The sequence below is a fragment of the Castanea sativa genome, chromosome 3 (assembly GCF_040712315.1).
Source record: "Castanea sativa cultivar Marrone di Chiusa Pesio chromosome 3, ASM4071231v1".
NCBI lineage: Eukaryota > Viridiplantae > Streptophyta > Magnoliopsida > Fagales > Fagaceae > Castanea > Castanea sativa.
This window is the reverse complement of record NC_134015.1, coordinates 48,727,944-48,753,734: the sequence shown is the minus strand read 5'-3', so window position 1 is coordinate 48,753,734 and position 25,791 is coordinate 48,727,944. Positions and strand designations below refer to the sequence as shown.

The 25,791-nt window shown below is 32.3% G+C and overlaps 1 protein-coding gene across 1 annotated transcript; it reads left to right on the top strand.

Annotated features, from left to right (window-relative positions):
* The first annotated feature begins 15,260 nt into the window (after positions 1-15,260).
* Positions 15,261-23,311, top strand: LOC142628181 (U4/U6 small nuclear ribonucleoprotein Prp31 homolog). Its single transcript, XM_075802218.1, has 9 exons — positions 15,261-15,513; positions 15,637-15,688; positions 16,649-16,714; positions 16,810-16,947; positions 19,772-20,664; positions 20,765-20,835; positions 21,320-21,422; positions 21,614-21,689; positions 22,953-23,311. Exons 2-9 carry the CDS (start codon positions 15,686-15,688, stop codon positions 23,058-23,060), a joined length of 1,458 nt encoding a protein of 485 aa, XP_075658333.1. The 5' UTR covers positions 15,261-15,513; positions 15,637-15,685; the 3' UTR covers positions 23,061-23,311.
* The last annotated feature ends 2,480 nt before the right edge of the window (positions 23,312-25,791 follow it).

Below are 25,791 nucleotides of genomic sequence, written 5' to 3'. Positions count from 1 at the left end.
ACTGTGTTTGTGTGTGTTTGTGCCTCTTTGTGGCCTTTTCTTTTCTTTACGAGGAAAAATTAAAATAAATAAATACAGTAATTTTTTTTATAACCAAAAAAAGGTTTTTGGTTTTTTTTTTTTAAATGTTAAAAAATGCATTTAGAGATTTTTAATGAAAAAAACTACTTTTTATGATTTTTTATATTTTTCTTAAAAATAATATCAAAATTTTCCTAAAATAATTTATTAATAAATGCTTTAAAAACATCCATTAACCATATCTTTTTTAAAGGGTCCTGTTTAATAGGTACAAGCAATTGTTAACCAATTATTTTAAGAAACTTTAAACACAATTTTTACTGAAAATAGAAAAAAAATGATCAAAACATTAAGAGAAAATCTACTATCACAACTTTTTTGTTACAACTGTTATATACGAAGTGTGACTAATGAAAGAAAAAATTTAGATTTATGGAAATGATAAACAACTACTCACGGTCTGTTACTTTTTTTTTTTTTTATGATGCAACATGGTCTATTACTTAAAAAATTGTGAAATAGTCTGTAGCCTTAGAACTACTTAAATGTTAATCCATAAAAATTTTCCTAAAATACTTTACTAATAAATATTCTAAAGAATTAATTAATATTTCCCTTTTTTTAACTTTAAAAAAAGACTTTTTTATTAATATATGTGAAAAAACATTTATTTAATCGAAAAAGGCTTCTTCTTTTTTTGGGAACGAAAACAGGGTTAATTTTTTTATTAATGTATGGATGAGAGTAATTTTTTTTTATTACCAAAAAAGGGTTATTTTTAAATATTTGTGATTTATTTTAAGTTTTTCAAGTACAATGTATATGATAGGGCTCTCAATTAGGGTTTGCATTGGTCCGGTCGTTTTGTTTTTGTCAGTAGACTCAGTAGGTATCTTTTCTGAGGTTTCAGAATATCTATGTTTGGTGGATGTTTGTGCAATATAGATTAAGCCTTATTTTTTATTAATTTTACACATTTTGCCACTTCAGCTTTCGGTTACTTTCTACTGTTTTCTTGTTTTAAACCCGTGCCATCACTTCAATGGTTTGATTGGTGACAAAAATGGAAACCTCATATCACAATTGTAACATTTGTTTTAAATATAAAATAAACTAAAAAAAGGGCTTTCACATGGTTCTCGTCCTCACACCATTTAAATATTGTATTGCCTTTCAACGTAAAATTGGAAAATAATGCGACTTATTATTACTTGAATGCATAATTCTTCAATTTACAAGTATAATAAGGAATTTCTACCACTAGACTAGTTTTTCAAATGATTTTGTATGCATGTAAGAGAAACCTAAATTTAACATTACTTGTGATTGAGAGAGTTTTATACTTCTATTAGGATATGAAAGTTCGACCTCCTAGGTTCTTGTATTGCATCCATTTTAATTAAATTTTCAACAACAAAAACCTAATTTCACGTGTGCATTACTCATTCATCTGGATGGGCTAAGGTTATGTTCTGTGAAGCCCTTGTGTTGTCCTTCTTGTGTTGTATCTATTTCTTTTAAAGTTTCACCCAAAAAAGAAATTCACTTATTCATCGCATCCACTATGTTTGTTACTTTGTTTGCAAATTGATGAGATAAGACAGGTAAAGTGGAAGATGAAAGTGAAACACATGTTTATTTACACGCAAATTGGTACTACTTTTTTTTTGATACAAAAAGTTGAGGAAACTTTTTCATTGGGGTTCGAACTTCGAACTCATGTTATTCCTACTATAGGGAGAATCAAAGGTGCCCCAAGTTAAGAAACTCGTGGCCTCTCCTACATAAAATAATTACGAAATTCCAATAAGAAATTATATAATCAGTTCCTCTCAAAAAAAAATTTATATAATCAGTTGCAAACTATGTATAATGCAATATGAAGTCACTAGACTCCAAAAAGAGGAAGAAGGAAATTCAAGTATTTTCTCTCTGTTCTGTAAGGGCAAACTCAATCATCAATTAAAGTATTGCCACAATTTACCGCCATTTACCTATTTCTTTCCAATTCTGTACACATTCAATTCAAATTTCAGAATTGAATCAATTAATAGGCCTTTATTTTCTCAAAAAAAAAAAAGTAGGCCTTTATGACACTTTAAAAGAATTTCCTTATTGATCTTATTGTCTTTTTCGTAAATGGCATATGGGTAATATTACATGGGTGTAAGGTTTACAACAAATCATGAAATCAATGATAATTTTGGTCAAGAGACACTTCACTTTCTACAGTTTGATAATTCTTTTTTTCGTTGTTGCTTTTTTGAGTACTGGATCTTTGGTGTTTGTTTGAGATAGCTTAAAAAAAAAATCCTTCAAAAAATTATTTTTAAAATAGATTTAAATTTATTTATTTTTTTGAGTAACAAACACACTCACACAAGGGAGAAAGAGAATGATATTCTAACATAAAAGCACATCATTAACTTCACTCAAAAGTCATAAGAAAATAAATTCTTTTTAATAAGTTATATTCTAGACATGTAAGGTTTTAACCACTTATCAAAACAAGCAAGGTTTTAATATTAATACATAATATTTTTGAAAAATGGACTTAAAATTTCTTGTTAATAGGGGATTTAGATCTTCTAAATTTCTTAGGGTATTCTACCAATAAATTTTTTTAAATCCTAACAGCTCTTTTATGATTTAAGGGTCAAGATTTTGTCATGTTAGCATTCCACTAACAATATTATTAAAATAATAAAATAATGTTGTAAACAAAACAATTAAGATTATTGTTAGTAGAATGCTGATATGGTAAAATCTAGATCATTAAATCATTAAAAAATGTTTAAGATTTAAGGAAATTTATTTGGTAGAGTAGCCTATGAAATCTAGAAGATCTGAATCCGTTAATAGGACATAACAAATTGTTTTTTCTTAAATAATAATTAAAAAAAAAAGGGAATTGCATTGGAACCATAGACCACCTCCCGAGTACAAGAGTCATGATGATAGGAAAACACTAATTTAAAGTGCCATTATATTTTAGAATGTGTTTGGTTGGTATGAAAAGTGGGTGACTAAAAAAGATGGGTTTTTCACTATTTGGTTCACAAGAGAAAAGGGAGAGAAAAATGGGAGAGGTTTGGGTGTTTTCCACCTAGGCCCGCCAAATCTAATTCTCTAAAATTAGAGAGAAAATTGAGAAACAAAATTTACTCCTGATTTTGTCCGTTTCTACCAATTTATAACTTCTAATTCTGAATGTCACCGTTGAATTCAATCACTATCAAATTCACACTTTGCCTTCATGATCTTACCATACTTAAATCCAATTGATTCACAATAATTATGACAAGGAAAAGATATACATGACCAAATAAATTAGAATTTGAAGAGTTTGGAAAGAAATAAAAATAAATAAACTATGTCAACATACATGATGGAGCTAACAAGTGACGAAGACAGATTGACAGATGAGAGGGAAGATTTCGTTTTGGAGGAGGATTGACCACCCATTGCTTGATAGCTACAATGGGAAGTCATTTTCTTGCCATTCATTAGCGAAGCCATATTTTATTTCTAGGAGAGCTAGTTCATAAAGATAGGCCAAGAATGTACTAACCCCTTTAGTAAATTAATCAATTAATTAGTCAAGTTAATTAATTAGATTCAATTACATGCAATAAGCGTGGTAGCATAAACAAATCACCAACTAAGTTAGATGCAGCGGAAAATAAATTTGACATAGGTGATTTGCTTATGAATGGGGAAAACCACTGAGACAAAACCCCACCAGGTGAATTTAAGGTCACTACTCCCAAGAATCCACTATTATCAAAACAAGCGGTTACAAGTAAAAGGAATTTCAGTACCTAATACGAACCTACAGTTGAACCCTTACCCCAATACCCAATTGGACTTGTGAGCTAGTGACAATCTTTCCTTTCAATGCACGACTCTCAGTACGTGACCAATCAATTGATGCACAGATCCAAGTATGTGACTAACCAATTGATGCACAGATTCAAGTACGTGACTAACACACCAACTTGAGGAAGATGTTGGCTGCAAAGTTCTTCAGTTCATCCAACGAGGAAGATCAAGAAGCTATTTGGTTACAAAACCCTTGGCGTAAAGACGCAGTGACTTTTACAAAGAATATGATGAACTAGGGCAAATTGTCTCCGGTCACAATATGCATGAATAATCACTTTGCATCACTTGAGACGACCCTTAAAATAATCCTTATATATGTCTAGGGTTTTGAAAAAAGAAACTCTACACAAACACACTTGGATATGCGTGAAATCAGATCTGAAAATCTAAATTTCGTAATTCTCAATAGATACAGCTTCTATTGAGCTGCTGTCGAGATCCATCATTAAACCTTGATAGATATGATTTTGTCGAGCATGAATGAACAACACTTATTTACTTGTTTCTTGGATAGATTTGCATGGCTTCAATATATATTTGAACTATTTTTCCTTGAAGTACTAAACTCATTCTAGCTTTACCCAATTACAAGTAAAGTGTGTTTTGTCAAAAGATTAGTTAATTTACATAACATATGTCTCTAATAATATCCACATATGTCCTAACACATAAAATTAAACAGGAATTCATCACAATTTCTTATATTCCTTGTACTACTTATTCATATTCCTAAGTAATCATCATTATAATGTATTAAACGTGCCCTAAGTATGAAGAAGGGGAATAGATATATCTTCCCTTTGTTTGGATGTTTAAACATGAAGTAGGTAGGTTAGATATATGAAAGGGGAGAGGAGCGGTCATATAAATTGACAAGTATGACCCTTATATTGCTAATCTAAAGGAAATATGTTTAAGCATAAAGGTAAAAAATTGATACTTTAAATGAAGTAGGTCAGCCCATGCCACTTTGAGTCATCGCCTTGTCGTTGGGGGCTCAAGTAACTCCAAATTTATCCATTTCTAGTTGTTTTGGTTACTGGGATTGAATTGCTTGGTTTTAAAGGATTAGTGAGGCTACTTATATAACATGTTCTTGGTTTATGTATCATCATATTATTTTCTATTTATCTTTTTCTTAATGTTTGATGTATTACATATGTTTGATTATTTTATTTGCCTAACAAAAGTTGTAAAAGTACATTTTTAAATGTGTTTCATTATTTTTAGATTTTTATAGACAAAGTTTGGCTACAAACTTGGTTGTATACTAAAACTACGATTTCACTCAATATATTTTTATTGAATGTGAATTTTGATAAATCCACTATTGGATTATATTTTCTTCTTATATCCTCTATGCTTGCAAAATTTCCAGAAAATTAATGATCAATAGCTATATCATCAATCAATTATTTAAGGTTGCATTTGTTTCAGCTGAAAATGAATTTGGGAAAATATTTTACACCCTGCCTTGTGTTTGGTTGTGCATGTAAAATTTGGTCAAACGAAAAACCATAGCATTGACAGAAAAATTCGGCCCCCAGACCCGTAAATCAATTGCAAGACTCATTTTACCTTCAAACTCAGTTTTATGGATTGAAAATCTAAAGAGAGACTGAAGCAAGAGAGAGAGCTCAAAGAAAAAACCCAGAGAGGGTACTACTAGTGATGGGTTGGGCCACCCCTTGACACACAACCCCGCCGTTGTGCATGCAAGCCACTCTGCCAACCCATCCATCATCCTCACCGACCCATTCCTTGTCCTCGTTCTCCGCCGACCCATCCCTCTCCTCATAGACTCACACCAAGCCAAAGGAACTAGGTAGAGAGCTACCCAATGTCAAAGAGAGAGAGGCCGGTCACCTAAACCCGAGATTGACTCCACTGCCGTCTGGGTCGTGCCTACCACTGCTGATCAAGCAAAGCTTGACTCCATCGCCAATTTGTCCTCTTTCTCTCTTCCTCCCTCTGCCACCTATGTCACCGATCTAACTTTTTTCTCTCTACCCATGTCAAGCAAACCACTGCCACTATGACCCAATTGCCTTCGTCGCGCAATCTGCCTCTCTTTTCCTCAAAGTATCTCTCTCTCTCTCTCTCTCTCTCTCTCTCTTCCTTCCTCTCTCAATTTGACCGGATTTGATGAATGTTTTTGTTTGGTTTTGTTTCTTTTGTGTTTATATATTGAGAAATGATATTATATATTTGTTTAAAAGCTGAGAAAATGTGAGCAACCAGTAGAAAAATGTGTTTTGTATAGTATTTTCAAGAACACAACCAAACACTTAAAAATATTTTTCAAAGCATTTTTTAAAATGCCACCAAACACTTGAAAATATTTTCTTTTCCAAAAAATATCTTCACCTCACTTAGAAATTTTTTTTATATAGAGTTAAACGCAGCCTAAATTGTAAGTTTTTGTAATATAAATTTATGTATAAAAAATAAGTTTACGGATCATATAGTAAATATTATTCAATTGATACAAAGTTTGACATGTGTGTTAAGAGCGTAAAAAACATGCAATTCAATGGTTAGATTTTCAAAATATGTAGCAATGTTCATTTTTTAAAAAGAAGTTGTAGTCGTATCCTACAACTAAGTTTGTAGTCAAACCTTATCCATTTTTTATTTAGCCATTTTACTAATTTTTATAAATTTAATCTATTTATTTGAATTTCAATTAATTATTAAATCCATTATATCATCACAAAACCTCTGTTAAATCTTAAAGATCTTGAACTTTTAAATCTTAAAAGATCCTAAGCTCAATCATCCAATTAAAGTATTGCTACAATTTACCTCTTTCTTTCCAATTCTGTTCACATTCAATTCAAATTTCAGAAGTGAATCAATTAATAGGCCTTTATGACACTTTTTTAGAACTAGTATGTAACCCGTGCTTATGTACGGGAATGATGAATTGTAGTTATGCTGTTGATGTTAGCTTGGGTTATTAAATATATAAGACATAGTTTGACCATGACATTTAAATGTACTAAAATAGTTTTTCCTTACAATTTTCATGATATTAATTACGTCAAGTTTCTTGTTACATTGCTATTACGTATATGATTTTGAAAATTATTATTGGATATTACATATGCAATATCAATTCATAATTATTGTCTATGAAATTCTACTAAATACAACACAAACTAAAATAATAAACTGGTCAAATAGCGTGTCCAAAATTGAAAGAGGATAGGTGTACGGGATCGTTCAGCACAATTACAATTTGTTACCTTCAATATATTCAATTACAAAAATATTTGAATAGAAACTATATAAAAAATATGCTCATTAATTCAGAAAAACAAAAACAAAAACAAAAACAAAAATCTAAACAATTTAATTTGTATGGAAAGCTAACAAAAACAAAATCCAATTTTGATTCTAATTGAATTTTCTCTAAACTTTGGTTAATATATATATATATATATATATATATATATATATATACACACACACTACATAGTCTTGGTAAATTACATAAATGACTTATAAATTTGAATAGTTTTTAGCTATATGATTAGATTTTTTATGGTTTATTTATATTAGACTCTTCATTTTTTACACTAAATTAAACTCATTTAGCACAAAAATTAAAAAACTTAGATTAGATGGGACACGTAATGCAAAATTAAACTCTAATTGAAATCAAATTTTTACACTGAATTAACTCACTTGGACAAAAATTTAAAATTTAGATTAGATGAAACATGTGACATAAAATTAGATGAGACACTGAATTCTCTCAGCTTTACCTATAATTATATATATATATATATTCTCTTATTGATGTTATTGTCTTTTTCGTAAATGACATATGGGTAATATTACATGGGGTAAGGTTTACAACAATTCAATGATAATTTTGGTCAAATGACACTTCACTTTCTACAGTTTGATTTTATATATATATTGCTTTTTTGAGTATTGGATCCTTGGTTTTTGTTTGAGATAGCTTAAAATTATATTTTCCCTTAAAAAAATTATTTTTAAATTATTTTTAAAATAGATTTAAATTTATTTATTTTTTTGAGTAACAAACACACACTCACACAAAGTAGAGAGAGAATGATATTCTAACATAAAAGCACACTACTAACTTCACTCAAAAGTCATATGAAAATAAATTCATTTTAATAAGTTATTTTCTAGACATGTAAGGTTTTAAACACTTACCAAAACAAGCAACGGTTTAATATTAATACATAATAATTTAAAAAATGGATTTAAAATTGCTTGTTAATAGGACATAACAAATAGTTTTTTCTTAAATAATAATTAAAAAAAATCTTACAACTTTAGGGGAATTGCATTGGAATCATAGACCACCTCACGGCTACAAGAGTCATGATGACAAGAAAACACTAATTTTAAGTGCCATTATATTTTAGAGTGTGTTTGGTTGATGTGAAAAGTGAGTAAATAAAAAAGATGGGTTTTTCACTATTTGATTCACAAGAGAAAAATGAGGGAGTTCTGGTTGCTTTCCACCTAGGCCCACCAGATATAATTCTCTAAAATTAGTAAGAAAATTAAGAAACAAAATTTACTCATGATTTTGTCCGTTTCTCCAATTTATAACTTCTATTTCTCAATGTCACCATTGAATTCAATCACTATCAAATCCACACTTTGCCTTCATGATCTTACCATACTTAAATCCAATTGATTCACAATAATTATGACAATGAAAAGATATTCACTAGTAAATAAATTAGAATTTGAAGAGTTTAGAAAGAAAGGAAAAAAAAAAACTATGTCAACAAGCATGATTGAGCTGACAAGTGACGAAAATAGATTGACAGAAGAGAGGAAAGATTTCGTTTTGGAGGAGGATTGACCACCCATTGCTTGATAGCTACAATGGGAAGTCACTTTCTTGTCATTCATTAGTGAAGCCATATTTTATTTATAGGAGAGTCAGTTCATAAAATTAAACAGCAATTACAATTTCTTATATTCCTTGTAATACTTATTCATATTTCTAAGTAATCATTATTATAATGTATTGAACGTGACCTACGTACGAGGAAGGGGAATAGATATATCTTCCTTTTGTTTGGATGTTTAAACATGAAATAGGTAAGTTAGGTATATGAAAGGGGAGATGAGTGGTCATATAAATTGAGTCATCACCTTGTCATTGGGGGCTCAAGTAACTTCAAATGTATCCACTTTTAGTTGTTTTGGTTACTGGGTTTGAATTGCTTGGTTTTAAAGGATTAGTGAGGCTAGTTAGTTATTAAATATAACATGTTCTTGGTTTATGTATCATAATCATTATTTTATATTAATCTTTTTCTTAATGTTTGATGTATTAAATATGTTTGATTATTTTATTTGCCTAATAAAAGTTGCAAAAGTACATTTTTAAATGTGTTTCATTATTTTTAGATTTTTTATAAATAAAGTTTGGTTACAGACTTAGTTGTATAGTAAAACTACAATTTCCCTCAATATATTTTTATTGAATGTGAATTTTGATAATCCACCACTAGATTACATTTTCTTCTTATATCTTTTATACTTGCAAAATTTCAAGAAAATCAATGGTAAATAGCTATATCATCAATCAATTGTTTAAATTGTAAGTTTTTGTAGTATAAAATTATGCATAAAAAATAAGTTTATGGATAATATAGTAAATATTATTCGATTGACACAAAATTTGACATGTGTGTTAAGAGCGTAAAAAACATACAATCCAATAGTTAGTTTTTCAAAATATATTGACATGTTCATTATTTTAAAAGAAGTTGTAGTTTTATGCTACAACTAAGTTTGTAATCAAGCTTTATCCATTTTTTATTTAGCCATTTTGCTAATTTTTATAAATTTAATATATCTATTTGAATATTGATTAATTACTAAATCCATTAAATCATCACGAAACCCCAGTTAAATCTTAAAGATTCCGAACTTTTAAATCTTAAAAGATTTGAACTTTTCTCTTTTCAGGTTCTTCGAATAGTTCAGTTTTCAATAACTTTAGTGCCTTTAGACCTCAAAATGTTCTTGAGGGTGGCCCTGCTTGAGTGTCCAATACAGAGACACGTGCAAATAGATGAGAAGAGGAGGTGATAAATTTCTCCATTGTTATACTTATAATCATGACAAATGACAATATATGCCTGGTCTCATGGCGGATGGCTTGAATTTGGTGTGTAACCGACCTTGGTGGTGGGCTCTACCCTTGCTATGGTTTGATTGATTTGATGAGGCCGTTCCAGGTGGGTGAGGCATGGAAAACGTGTTTCCATTCCAACCAGATGAATGGCTATCTGCATCTCAGTCTGGCCATATATGAAAATTAAATGCAAAAAATCATGTTTTTATCTAGATATAATAAAAACATGTAAGCGTTAGATTTTTAAAATTTATATTTAATAAAAAATTATAGTAAAAATTTGAGCTGGAGAGACACTTTCCCAATAATATATAATTTCAAATTATCCTGTTTTTGTTGTGAAATAAAATAAAATAAAATAAAAAATATATATTGCTATAATAATGAACATAATTATAGATATACATCTCTTATGGATATTTCAAACTTTACAAGTGGCATTGGTTTCAGCCTTTATTTTTAGTTTTTAGTTTTTATATATAGTTTTTTAGAACATTTTTTTTTGCATTTTTTCACTTTTCAAATTTTTAAAAGATATAAGTATACTTTCACATAGTTTTAGAAAAAAATTTTCAGTAACAAACTAAATAAACAGTTCTCAAACGAATGCTACATATTCCAAACTTTACGCATCCGAAGCAAACCTTTTGTTGCCCAACAGACTTTATTTCAAACAATTTTCACTAAGTGCCACGTATTTAATTTTCTAAAATAAAATTTTAAATTGCTACTTTTTTTTTTTTTAATAACAAAATTGCTACTTTTGAAGTTTGAACAAAAGACGACAAGTCACCGTTGTAGCTTTCCTATGTTTGGGATTCTTTCATGCAACGGGCCTAACTCCGCGTATGATTTTTAACATGACTGATTTGATTGTACATGAACCATGGAATTCTTCTTTTTCTGTATTTTGTTCTAAGAAGACAACATTGACTGCAAGTTATTTGACCGGTTGACCAACCCATAAATTAAAGAAAGTATTAACAATAAATGCTTATTAAAATTTTTCATTATGGATCTCAATTAAAAAAAGAAAAAAATTGTCAAGATAAAAAAATAAAAAACTGCCAAAAGTTATAAAAAAAATATTATTGTTACGCTTAGAAGTTGCCAAAAAAAATTTTTGGTAACGAGCACCTTACAATATTTGTTAACAAAATCCTAAATGAAAAGCTGTCTAATTTTGTTTTCGAATGATATGATAGTATGGTAATAATGCTTTTTCCCAAACTAAACCATAGTATGATATGATTTATGAGTCTAAACTAAACCATACAATCACATAGAATAGGGGTCTTTTTTCATTAGATTCTTCTTTTTGTTGAAGAATTTATTCTTATTCAAGTAATTTTTTTTATGACCTTTCTTTTTCATTAATTAAAGACTTGTCTATTGAGGTGACCCACTGACCCTAGCAAAAGCCAAATGGATTCCCATTTATTTGGCAGGATTCACCTTTTCATAACAGTAAAGGGGGTGACAATAATGGTGCGTGTAAACTCTTTGTTTGGTAATAATCACTTGTGGAATTGTGGGCAGTTGCTTTCGTTGAAAATTAGACGAAAACTTTGACTTGTAAACTGTGTAAAGGGCTTTATGTAGAAAGATTAGTGCCTTCAGCTCATGGCGGCTGGTCTGCGCGCAAGCCATGCATAATGCTGATACCATTTTCTGAAGCAAGACGTGCGTTTGGGGTTGAGAGAAAGAGAAATGGTCTCACTCCCATATCCCCATGTCATTTTCTCCAAAATTTGAGCTCATTGCTCGTTAATTGCTCATTACTCATTTTAGTGGTCCAAAACACAAAGAGAAAAAAGAGGATTATATCCTTCCAACATTCTATGAATTGGGATGATCCTAGAATTGAAAAGGAACAGTTTTTGTGATGATTGACTTCAGAGTCTATGTTGGAGGCATTCAAGTCATATAGGTAGTTTTATAGTGTGAAAATTCAAGAAAAGAAAAAGATAAAAGACTTTTTTTTTACAATGGTGTTTATTACATATATGACACGCCTCATTTCTCACAACCGCCTCACGTACACACATTTTCCACTGAAATCTAGTTTTTGTGATGATTGACTTCAGAATCTATGTTGGAGGCATTCAAGTCACATGAGTAGTTTTATAGTGTGAAAATTCAAGAAAAGAAAAAGATAGACTTTTTTTTTTTTTTACTGTGGTGGTTATTACATACATGACACGCCTTATTTCTCACAATCTTACGTGTACACACATTTTATACTGAAATCTTGGCTTTAAAATCATAATTTCAGAACAAAATGTGCGTGTGTCCGGTTGTGTGTTTGTGTGAACAACAATCATTTTTCTTTTTCTTTTTTCCTACTAAAAAAAATAAAGAAAGTTTGATAGTGTGAAAGCCACAATCCTGCAATTGGGTCTAAGCTGGCCCAATTTGTATTGTGCCTTCTGAACAGCTGAATTTATAAAGTCAGACCCGAGCAATCCATGTGTTTATGACTTATGAGTTTTATTTTTTATTTTTATATATTTACTGTAACATCAGTTTGGTGTTCCCATTGAAAAATCTCTAAATTCTATAGTAATAATTAAACCCAACCGACCTGCACTAAACAAACCAACGAACAATGATTGGGGATTGACTCTAGTCTTTAGATCGTTTAATTATATGACAATTAGTCTAAATCTAATCAAATTTAGTGAGTTTTTTCTTTGTAATCCCGTCAACCCAAACAAGTTTTATAAAACCTTCCAGCCTTTTTCATGTCCTCTAAATTAGTATTACGTCTCTACATCATTTTTAGTATACCCCTATCAACCGAATTCTTATAATGTTTTAGGGAAATGGATTGCTACATTAAGGAATAAAAAAAATGCTTGATTAAGAAAAAGTGTCCAACATAAGAAAGAGAAATGCTATATAATATATTATCTTCTACCTAGCTATACAACGAAATATTATATTATCTTACACATCAATTTAAGAAAGAAAAATAAAATGATATATTAAGAAAAATTAAAACAAAGAATACTATATTTTAAATGATTTTTATTCATATTTTCAAAAAATGATTTTTATTCATAAAAAACAAAGAATAATGTCATTTCTAAATTCTAATTGCTAAGTACCAACAAAACTCCGTCATTTCTTTTGGCCAAATTAGTCACAAACATTGCTGGGGTCATAAGAGTCAATTAGTCAATAACTTATAAAGAGGAAAATTTCTTCAAAAAGGCATACCCAAAGGTCAAAACAACCTTATACTCATAGTAATAGCTCTCTCATCAGGAAAATGTTGATGGGAAATGATGGGCTCATGGGCATTGAAACTCTTACTACGATGACCTGGATCGTGTTTTAAAATTGCCAAAAAAAAAAAAAAAACCAGAGATATATGTTGATATTATGCAGGTTATTCCACAGCTTGTGTGTGCCTTTATTTTCACCATAACATAATAAGGAAAAACTGAAGCTTCTCTATATTTTATGTTGTGCATCGAGCTTTTAAGTTATATTCATACATATATATATATATATATATATATATATATATATAAATTTTTTTTTTCCTTTTTAGAGCCGCGGGCTCTCTTTTTTTAGGTGTATAATTTGACCATTGCCTGTGCTTTGCTCTGTTTGTTTAATTTATTGGATATGCATGTTGATGCAAAGGTTACCATGGTTTCTGTATGGCAGAAAGTGGAAGATGCATTTTAGAAAGGTTCTGATAACTCAAATCTTGGAATGGTTTAGAAAGATGACCGGCTGATGTGGACTGGTGTGCTTTGTCAGTTTGACATTGAGAATGAAATTGTTATTATCCACAATATTATTCGTGACAAGTACTGGTTGAAATGTCTAGAGCTTGAATCACTCTTGTGCCTCACCAATTGATTATGTTCATGTTGTTAAGAAGTTTGGGAATGAAATGGATTTGACCCTGGTTGATCTGGAAGGTCTTTGACCCTCAGATTTCATAATGGTAGTGTCGGTTTCTGCATTAAGTACAAGTGGCAAGTCACTTCCGGAAGCAACAATTAATAAGACAATTGATGAACTGCTCCAAAATGGAGAAAATGGATCAAAGTGGATGGAAATAAACCAAAGTGGATCAGATGGACCAAAGTAGACTGAATGAACTGAATCGAACCCAAGTGGACGTAACTGGACAGAATGGACTGAAATAAACCGAAATGTACTGAAGTGGACTGAAGTGGACTGAATGAACCGAAGTAGATATAACTGGACCGGAATGGACCGAAATGGCTGAAGTGGACCAAACGTACTGAATTAGACCGAACTAAACTGAATAGACTGAAGTTGACCAAATTGACTGAAGTGGACTGAAATGTTATGTTTATGTGGTTCAAGAGAAGTGTGACTATAATAAATACTACGCTTCAACTTATATACACAAACACACACACACACATTAGTAATCCTAAAATCGTATACTGATATTAACTAGTGTTGAAATATTTTGTTCTTTTGGTGAAGTTGAAATTGCCTTCAATATCGTATTTGACAATTTTTGTCATAGTTGTATAATGGAGTTAGTCCCAATAAACAAAAGTTAAACTCCTTAAAAATCATGAGAAGACAAAATGAAAACTAACTTAATCTTGACAAAATGATATTTTTAAAATCAAATCACTAATTATTATTATTTTTTAATTATTTGATTGTTATAGCGAAGAAGAAGAGGATTTGAACCATAAATGTGAAAGGAATTACTTCGTTAGGTCTTGTAGGTTTGGTGCCGGTTGATAATTGACCTACTTACCTTGCTTGTGGACCAGTTGCAGAGCTAACCCTTTTTGGTTTGGTGGTTGCTACCAAGACACTTTCTTTATGCCTATCAAGGGACCTCAAGATGCTAATCCACGAAAAACGATACGAGAAATTCAAAAGAACTCATATATAAGGAAAGATGACAGCCCATGAAAATAAAGTTTGTATCAATCAATTGAACTACAAACCTTTTGTCTTTTAAACCTTTTATAATAAACATAGGGCAAAAATGACAAAATACACCTAAGTTAAGGTTCCGTTTGATGAGGCATTTTAAGAGTCTAAAAGGTCGTTTTAAAGCCTAAAACTTCATCTTGCTACAGCAACTCCTTATAGCATTTTTACATATATTCATTTTAAACCTAAAATACTATTTTACAATAGCTTATACAAATGCACTTTTAAGTAAAAAAAAAAGAAAAAGAAAAAAAAAAAAGCTAAAATGTAATTTTATCATATTCTAACTTTTTCTATATATATATATATATATAAATTATCCTTAAATTTTTATTCAAAAAATATATAAGAAAAAAAAAACCCCCTCCTCTTGTTGAAAAGTCGGTTTAGTGAGCTATTCCAAACTCACACTACTTGTAATTATACCCGCTCTCCACAAATCTATTATCATCTTTCTCTTCGATTAGTGTTCTACTAAGTCGTATCCAGAATCTACAGTCTCAATTTCCTCAAAGGTACTATTTTCTCTTTTCCTATTCTATTGTTCTCAAATTAGGGTTTCCTCTCAATTTAGGGATTTCGATTATTAAACCCTAACCCTTTTCCTCTCCATCCTTTTTTTTTGTTGTTGAATTCAGGGAATAAGATCAAATTCAACCTCAGCTTCTTCGCTTAACTCTTTAAAGAATGGTTAGTGATTTTCTCTCTCTTTAAGTCATCCTGGAACCAATGGTTAGAAAGGCTAGGGCGGCAAACTTAGGTTTTTTGTTGGTGGCATTCATTGGAGTTAGTCTCATAAGTTTTTTTTTTGTTTGTTTTGGGTTGTGTGATTATTATGATTTGATTTGATTTATCATATGTGTAATTCCTTTTGGGTTTCCGAATCATTGCTCAAGTTGGTTTCTTTTTGGGGCTATGCTTAAATTAGAGAAATTGTAGCAGTTGATTTTTGAAAAATGTTATTTCATGGCAAAATTGAAGAGTTGGGTTATAGGCATATGAACATGAATTAGATAGGTTCAGATATGGGAATAATTTTCTTGGCCAATATAAGGGTCTGTATTATATGAGAGAACCATCTGGGCATTTAGTGTTTTTGGAGTCTTTTTTTTAGGGAGTCCAATAATATTGGAGAAGTGCTATGACTGCAACATTTTCACAACAAATCCTAGGTGGCTGGTTATAATGGGTTTTTAATCTGACTCCACCACTAAAATTACTTTTTTGCTTATCAGCAACAGAAGGTAACAACCTGCCATTGAGGATTTGTTGTGTAAGTGTCGTGGACGTAGCATTTGTCATAATACTGCACTTTTAATGGTTGTTTCATTGTTCATAACTTTAATATGTGTTGTGTGAGGAGTTTTGTACAGAAAAAGGTGATGACTGGAATGAATAAAACAAGTTAAGATTTCTACTGCACTTGATGCTCATCTTTAGGGACAGTAATGATCTTGTACTCTGAGTTCTGATCATGGCTTGTTGTTACATAAACGGATAAACCTGCAATGAACTACTTGAGCTTTTGATCAATTGTTGCTTGCTTTTGGGAAATTTTAATTTTATTCCCAAAAACAATATAAATGTGGTCAAACTATATATATATATATATATATATATATATATTTACTGAGTTTTGGTTGATTGCAGGCAACTCTTGCTGATTCTTTCCTTGCAGACCTTGATGAACTATCTGACAATGAAGCCGATCTTATTGTGAGTATTCTGTTGTTGGTTTCTGTGAAATCTCTCAGTTAATATTGTTTTAGCTTTGATATCATATGTATGATTATGTTCTTATCTTCTTTCAGGAGGAAGATGAAGTTGGTGCTGGAAATGTGGAAGAAGATGTTGATGGGGACATGGCGGACATAGAAACTCTTAACTATGATGACCTGGATAGTGTTTCAAAATTGCAAAAAACACAGAGATATGTTGATATTATGCAGGTTATTCCATATCTTATGTGTGCTTTTATTTTCACCATAGCACGTGGCATGCAATAAAGAGAAAACTGAAACTTTTATGTTTATGTTGTGCATAGTTTTATTAAGTTATATTCATATTTTTTTTTATTTTTTTAAATTATTAAATGTTCTAGTTGTAGATGATATAGTTTTAGTGGATGAGAGTAGACTTGGAGTTTATGTCAAGTTAGAAATTGTTAGAAATTTGGTGAGATGTTTAAGAATTTCAAGGTTTTTAGTTAAGTAGGACTAAATAAGAGTAAATGGAATATACTTTTAGTAAAAGTAGAAACCAAGATAATGGCATGTAAGACTTGCTGGTCAAGAGATACTAAAAACTAAGAGAATTTGGTATCTTGGAACAATAATTCATGATGGGGAGAGATTGAAAAGGATGCAAATCATAGGATAAGAGTACGGTGGACAAAGTGGAGAAGCACATCACGAGTATTGTGTGGTCCTAGTGTACCAATTAAGTTAAAGGGAAAGTTTTATTAGATTTCTATGAGACCAATTATGCTCTATGTGGAGCAAATTCTTCATATTCGGTTGTTGCTCCTTAGTTTTCAGGCGGTAACGGGTTTGAAGGTCAATGTGCATAAGAGCGAAATGGTTCCTATAGGGGAGGTTGGGGATGTGCATGCTCTGGCTGATATATTGGGCTGTAGGGTTGGTTCTTTACCTATGTTGTATCTTGGCATGCCGCTGGGGGCTCCTCACAATTCCCCTTTAATTTGGAATACAATTTTGGAAAATATTAAGCGGAAATTATCTGGGTGGAAGAAGTTGTACTTGTCTAAGGGGGGTCGTTTGATGCTTCTCAAGAGTACGCTTTCTAGTCTTCCGACTTACTTTCTATCGTTATTCACTATTCCTACTCATGTGGCTAATAAAATTGAAAAGTTGCAAAGGGATTTCCTTTGGGGAGAGAGCAAGATTCATTTGGTTGGTTGGGACAAAGTTTGTGCGCCTATAGCCAATGGTGGCTTAGGGATTAGGAAACTCACTACCTTTAATAAGGCTTTGTTGGGGAAATGGTTGTGGCAGTTTGGAAAGGAAGAGGGTCGGCTATGGAGGCGGGTTGTAGCTTCAAAATATGGGGAAGATTGGGGGGGATGGACCTCAAAGCTGGGTAGGGGAGCTCATGGGTGTGGTTTGTGGAGAAGTATCCGCATGGGTTGGGAGGATTTCAGCAAAAATTGTCAGTTTGTGGTTGGATTGGGGAATAGGGTGAGGTTTTGGCAGGATGGGTGGCATGGGGATCAACCTTTTCAATTGGCTTTTTCAAGGTTGTTTGGCATTGCCATTGTGAAGGAGGCTTCTGTTGAAACTTCTTTGCAAAGGCAGGGAGCGGAGGATAGAAGATTTTGGAATGTTCGGTTTAGTAGATTTTTTAATGATTGGGAGATGGATGAAGGGCTGCGGTTTCTTCGTATGTTGGGTGCTATAACCCCTCCTATGGATGTTGGAGATCGGATGAGATGGAAATTGAAGTCTAATGGAGCTTTTGACATCCGGTCGTACTATAACAAATTAAGAAATTCTCCTTCAACTATCTTTCCTTGGAAAGCTATTTGGAGAGCAAAGGCCCCAAGGCGAGTTTCTTTTTTTGTTTGGTGTGTAGCTTGGAATAAGATTCTAACGGGAGACAATCTGAGATTGAGGAGATTGGATTTTGTGAATTGGTGCATTATGTGCCGTCATAGTGGAGAGACGGTAGATCACCTTCTTCTTCATTGTGAAATGGCCTACCGGTTATGGAGCTTTGTTTTCCTAACTTTTGGCTTGGCCTGGGTTATGCCTAGATCGATTCCTGAAATGCTTTTTGGTTGGTGGAATTGGTTGGGGAAGCATTCATCTCAGATCTGGAATTTAGTCCCGCTGTGCATCCTTTGGTGTATTTGGAAGGAGCGTAACCGGAGGACTTTTGAGGATTTGGATAGCTCTAGTGAATAGTTGCTTGTTTTTTTTAGTGGGACTCTCTTTGATAGGTCGCGCGCGTGGGGACTCACGTCTAGTGATTCCCTCCCTTCTTTTCTTTGCTCCCTTTTCCTTTTCTAATTTTCTTGTTGTCTTTGTTTCTCTTTGTTTTCTTCTTCTTGTATCTCCTAGGTTGCTCTGTGTTTTTTCAGGCATAGAGTAACCCTTCGTATATATATCATTTTTACTTATCAAAAAAAAAAAAAAAATTATGCTCTATTGTATTGAATGTTGGGCTACGAAGAAGCAGCATATTCATAAAATTAGTGTGGCTGAATTAAGAATGTTAATATGGATAAATGGAAACATAAGGAAGGATTCAAAATTAGGAAATTCTCTTAAAGATAAGAGCGGTCCTTATTGATGAAAAATGAGGGAGAGTCATTTGGGATGGTTTGGTCATGTTCAGAGAAGAGCGATTAATGCATTAGTGAGAAATAGTGAATTTAATCAAGTTGAGGGAATGGAAAAAAACATAGAGGAAGACCAAAGGTAAAATTTATAGTAGTATGAAATGACTTGTCAATTAAGGAAATAACATAGAGTATGACTTCAGATAAAATAGAATGGCGGAAACTAGACTACTTTGTTGAGGGTCTATAGCTGATCCCAAAATTTTGGGACTAAGGCTTGGTGGTGGTGGTGGTGGTTGTAATATTTTACCGTTCTATAGTGGAACATGTTAGTTTCAGCCTTTCAGCTCTCTCTTGTACTGTAGATTCAGCAGGGATTAGGTGTATAATTTGACCATTGTCTGAGCTTTTTTTTAATAACTGGATATGCATGTTATTGTTGATATAGTGGTAACATGGTTTCTGACTGGCAGAAAGTGGAGGATGCACTCCAGAATGGTTCTGATATGACAAATCATGGAATGGTTTTGGAAGATGATCCTGAGTACCAGCTGATTGTGGACTGTAATGCTTTGTCGGTTGACATTGAGAATGAAATTGTTATTATCCACAATTTTATCCGTGACAAGTACCGGTTGAAATTTCCAGAGCTTGAGTCACTTGTGCATCACCCAATTGATTATGCTCGTGTTGTTAAGAAGATTGCGAATGAAATGGATTTGACCCTCGTTGATCTGGAAGGTCTTTTACCCTCGGCTATCATTATGGTAGTGTCAGTTACAGCATCAACTACAAGTGGCAAGCCACTTCCCGAGGAAATTCTTAGTAAGACCATTGATGCATGTGATCGAGCTCTTGCTCTTGATGCAGCAAAGAAAAAGGTCCTTGACTTTGTAGAAAGTAGAATGGGTTATATTGCCCCAAATCTTTCTGCTATTGTTGGTAGTGCTGTTGCGGCGAAACTAATGGGGACAGCAGGTGGTCTTGTATCATTAGCTAAGATGCCTGCTTGTAATGTTCAGCTTCTTGGTGCAAAGAAAAAGAACCTTGCTGGGTTTTCAACTGCAACATCGCAATTTCGTGTGGGTTATATTGAGCAAACAGAGATATTCCAAACTACGCCTCCTTCTTTGAGGATGCGTGCTTGTCGGATCTTGGCTTCAAAGTCAACACTTGCAGCAAGAGTAGATTCCACCAGAGGAGATCCATCAGGGAAAACTGGAAGAGGGTTACGGGAAGAGATCTGTAAGAAAATTGAGAAGTGGCAAGAGCCTCCTCCTGCGAAGCAACCTAAGCCACTTCCCGTGCCTGATTCTGAGCCTAAAAAGAAGAGAGGTGGTCGTCGGCTAAGGAAGATGAAGGAAAGGTGGTTAAGTTTTTTAATTTCTTTCTAACTTTAATTTCTTCATTTGATCATTTATTAATTTGATACTTTGTCATACATTTGCTTATATTTAATATTTCAGATATGCGATAACGGACATGAGGAAGCTGGCTAATAGGATGCAATTTGGTGTTCCTGAAGAGAGTTCTTTAGGTAAAGTTGTCTTCAGCTGCTCAAATATTAAATTTGCCAATTGTTCCAAAAAATTTCGGTTCATAATTGGTACAAATGCTTTAATGAATCATAGAAATATATTGACATATGCAAGTCCAACAAATGCCTATTGTCAAAGTGTTCATTTTCGAATTCTGTTGTTGAAGTCAATCCCTTTTATTTATTGAATTAAAAATCTTTGGATTGCATTTTTGATAATGAAGGTGAATATCTCTATTTGTTAGCATCTTTCTTGGTGTATCCATCGGAACACCATTTTCATATTGTAACTTATAGTCCTTCAATGTTGGTTGTACTGCTCCCTAAGTACACCCCTGGTGTACTTCAATTTGTGTTTTATTTAATAAAAGTTTCATTATTTATCAAAAAAAATAAAAACTTATAGCCCTTCAATGCAATTTTAATGCCAATGGTTAATGTTATCCATCCTATTCTCCTTACTGTTTATGCTCCTTGATGATAGGTGATGGGCTGGGGGAGGGTTATGGAATGCTTGGTCAGGCTGGGAGTGGCAAGCTGCGGGTATCAGTTGGTCAGAGCAAACTTGCTGCCAAAGCTGCTAAGAGGTCTATTTCTACTGCTGCTTTCTATTCCTGTATATTTGTATTTCTGGGCTTGCTGCTAGTCTTAATAGCTTATTACTGGATTCTTTTACAAGTTGCAGTAGTTTAGATTGGATTACCATTTCTATTTCAGACTTGCTTCCTATCAGCTAAATCATATCACCAACCTTGTCTCTTTACTTCATGCACTACAGGTTTAAGGAAAAGCAGTATGGAAGCAGTGGTGCCTCCTCAGGATTGACCTCAAGTTTAGCATTTACACCTGTGCAGGTTTGTAGAACTTTGTACTCTCTCCATGAACTCTCTATCTGTATATAGGCTTCTAAAGTGAAGCAGATATGGTTAACTAAAATTTCAGAAAATTTTGTAGGAAGCCCGAAGGTTTGCTTTAAGAATTTATGCCAAAATTGACCATACCTCATGATAGTGTTTGTTGGCATGCTTATTTTCTTAGTCATCTATGAAATTTCAATTTCACATAATATAATAAGTAAGCAATTGAATTAAGGATAGGGTTTCTTGTCACTCCAATTGTATTTCAAATGAATAGGTGTCAGTTCATGGTCAAGATCTTATTTTAAAAAATCTGAGGTGGTAAATGCGTCACTCATTTAAACACACTGGGATGCTTTGACTCTCCTCTACCTAACCAAATTTTGGTCTTCTTTACCTTCTTCTTCTCCCTTGCCTATATATTGTTGACCTGATGGTGTGGGAAGATCCATGCTTTCACCCTCTCAACATTGTCTACGTCTCCTCAATCTTGCCAGTGCCGTTTCCTTCATCTCTTCCAAAGCGATTTCATGTGATCCTTGTTCTTTGCCCTTAAATTAAAGCCTGAGCTGCTGAGGACAGGTTGATGACAGCTACATGAATGCCATTCTCCTTCCCTCTTGGTTTGTTATTATTCTCTTGTTTCTTTTCAAATTCCGTAACTTTCTGTTTTACAAGCTCAGCGAATATGGAATGATGGTGCTTTATGCACCATGTATCTGAACAATTGATCATGAACTGGTTTCTGTCCAGTTCAAATACAAATGGAGATGAGCCTCATTTAGACTGATTTAAACCATTACAAGTTCCTAGAGTTAGTCTCTATTAGAGGCTGAATCAGATAAGGATATTATTGTATGGTCAGTGAAAAGCTTCTGGTCAGCAAGATGTTGCAAAAATGGAAGTTACTAAAATGGCTGAGGAAAAGTTGTTTTGGATAGGATAGTATAGTATAGTTTTCTTCTAATTAGTTCATGGTACTATGGTGCATGAAACCTACATAAATAGTTGGTCTTTTAACCAGCCAATGTAGCGGATGTGCAATGAATCTATTTTAAGTGGGAGTTTATCAAGTTCAAATATGCTGCAGCTTTATTTTTGAACCAAGTCCTAGATGTTTTATAGAGTCCTTACCAAATGCTCAACTTCTCTGCTATCCTAAACTGATTGGATTTACTCATAATTTGCTATTTTCATTTGTCTAATCTTTTTGTCGCATATTCATGTCAATGATATGTTAATTGCCATTTCCCTCTACAGGGCATAGAGCTCAGTAACCCGCAGGCTCATGCCCACCAGCTTGGCAGTGGAATTCAAAGCACATACTTCTCTGAGACAGGAACATTTTCAAAGATCAAGCGGACCTGAAGCGTTTTATGCTGCTTTCCTCTCTTCAGTCTGTGTACATTGAATGATGCTAGTTTGAGGATATGATAAAAGGAAACTCTTGTCATAAGATTTTTCCCTTGGCATCAGGTGGCAAATCAACCTGAACTACAAGTAACTTCAATATTCAACATTAGCTAGCGCTTAACCCAAAATGTAAACATATTGAGAGATATCTTTTCCCAGAATGATTGAAATTACATGAAAAAGTGGTGAAGCACATCTTTTTTCTTTGTTGGCTGAAATGACTTTTCCTATTGAGATTAGGCTTGAACTTATTGAGGAAAGGATAAGAAAATGATACGATTAAAACATTACAAACAGATCGTACTAATCATGCCTTAATGAGTATCTTTTTAAGAATTAAATTTGTACATTATACTAGATAGGTGTCAAATTTAATAGGAGCCGGCGGCTTTGACTTGATGGTAAATTTCTTGAACCAATTAGATTAGAAAGCTCAGACCATTTGGAAGATTATTGTCTTGAATCCGAAAACATGTGATACATATAGGTTGGTTCCCAGCTACACTTAAGTATAACTTTTTGGAGTATTATGCCAAGATATGAATGATACAATATATATATATATATATATATATATATATATATATATATATATATTTTTTTTTTTTTCTTTTTTGGAGAAGAATGATGCAATGATATGATACATAAATGTTGGTTCCCAGCTACGCTAGGTATTATTTTGTAGAGTATTATACTAGTCAATAATTATGCATTGGTATGACCAACATAATCGTACCTATTGGTCGATTTCGAACATTGGGATAATTATTCAAACGAACCTACCTTGTTTCATTTACGTTAGATGATTGAAAAATTCAATTTTTAGATTTATTGAATTTAAGGGCATGTTTTATTTGTAGCTAATTGATTATTAAATAGATCATGTAATGGAATCAATATATATATAAAAGCAGAGACCTCATATGGGAGAGTATGAGGTTCTGCCATGTGGCGCACTCTATGAAGAGAATTAAAATACCTTAACTTACATTAAAGGTAAGAACAAATTAATTATTGACTTTTGATTTTATTTGGTTCAATGTTTTAAGACTTTTCTAATTAAAAAAAAGGTATTCTTTGTATTATTTGGTTCAATGTTTGAAGACATTTTATCTCTCACACATACACACAAAACACTTTGCATTTTAATTCACTTTTTCACCTCTTGCACTTCTAGCCGTTTATATATACTTACTTATTGCCCTTCATGTTATCCCATGTCAAATACACATAGACGAAAAATGATGTCATTTACCTTCAATCTTTCAACGACACTTACCTAACTCTAACATTGTTGCATCATCTGCTCCTACCCCGTTTGAGTTGGCTACAACCAAGGAAGGAGGGTTTGCGTTTTATATTGAGTGACAATGGCGATTACGATTTTGATGTCAACGCCGGATGTTGTAAATTTGTGGGTTTTGTAAACGATGTGATTAACCGTGGGTGTTTGAGATGTGTATTTTGTTTTAGAATTAAGGAGAGAGAAAGACACATTCTATAAGAAATTTTATTCTATAATTTTTCTTCAAAGTTTTTTTTTCTTCATTATTTCAATTGAATAATTATAATGAATATGTGTATGCAATTTATAATTGTTGTTTTTTTTGATAAACTCATTACTAATAAAGTTTTATAACAACTATGCTATAATACATCTACAACATTCTCCAAAATCATCTTATATAAAATATTACAATATTATCCGTGCATTGCACAGATAACTTACAAGTTGTTATTAAAGGCAGAGCTAAGGGGGGGCGAGAGGGGGCACATGCCTCCTGGCTCCTCGTATAATATCTTTTAAATGAACAAAAAATTTAACTCTTTTAATTTCTTACCTATCCTGACATGAGAAAGAAAACAAAGAAGCATTTCCCACAATAACCAAACTGTTCCACAGGCATAAGAAAAAAAGCCGCAAACCTATCCTGCTTTAATTAAGCAGTCTAGCACTAAAGAAAAAAAACACCAAACTCTCACTTTGGTTTAGCCACTGTCACACTTGATTTTGCCACATCACACTATTCCGGCCACCCTTTTTATAGTTTCCCCCTAATCCCAATTTTTTTTTTCCTTTCTATCCAGCCACAGCAACTCAATTAATGGATCCCATATTAATATTATACAAATAATAATATTAATAATAAAGTAATTTTAGAGACATAACAAAATGTCAACAAATTTACAACATTTCTAAATTAGCATACCAAAAATGTCATAAAAATTGTTTATTTATTTATTATTAATATCATTGATTTTTTAAAGGTTTTTTATTATTATTTTATAATTTTGTCTTTTAATTTTGTCCCTTGAATTGAAATTATAGCTTTTCCACTTGGAAAAACTATTTTATTATTTGCTTGCATCTTTTATTACAAGTAATAGTTATTTCTCTCTGAAATGATTGTAATAGTAACCTAAAAGGCAACGTTTTAAAATATGTTGAATTTGGGTAAGTAGTACCATAATAAGTTACAAATTTTAGTGTTTATTTATTTTTTTAAAAAAAACCTTCCAAATATGTTTCATTAACATCTAACTATTGTCAGGGACGTTTTTGCGACAAGGGCCGAAATACTAGAACAAGCCCAAAACTCTCCTTGGGTTCATTTAACATGATTAATTTGAGAGTCCAATTCAAAATTTCAATATTTAGTGAGTAGAGGCTAATGGTGCACCACAA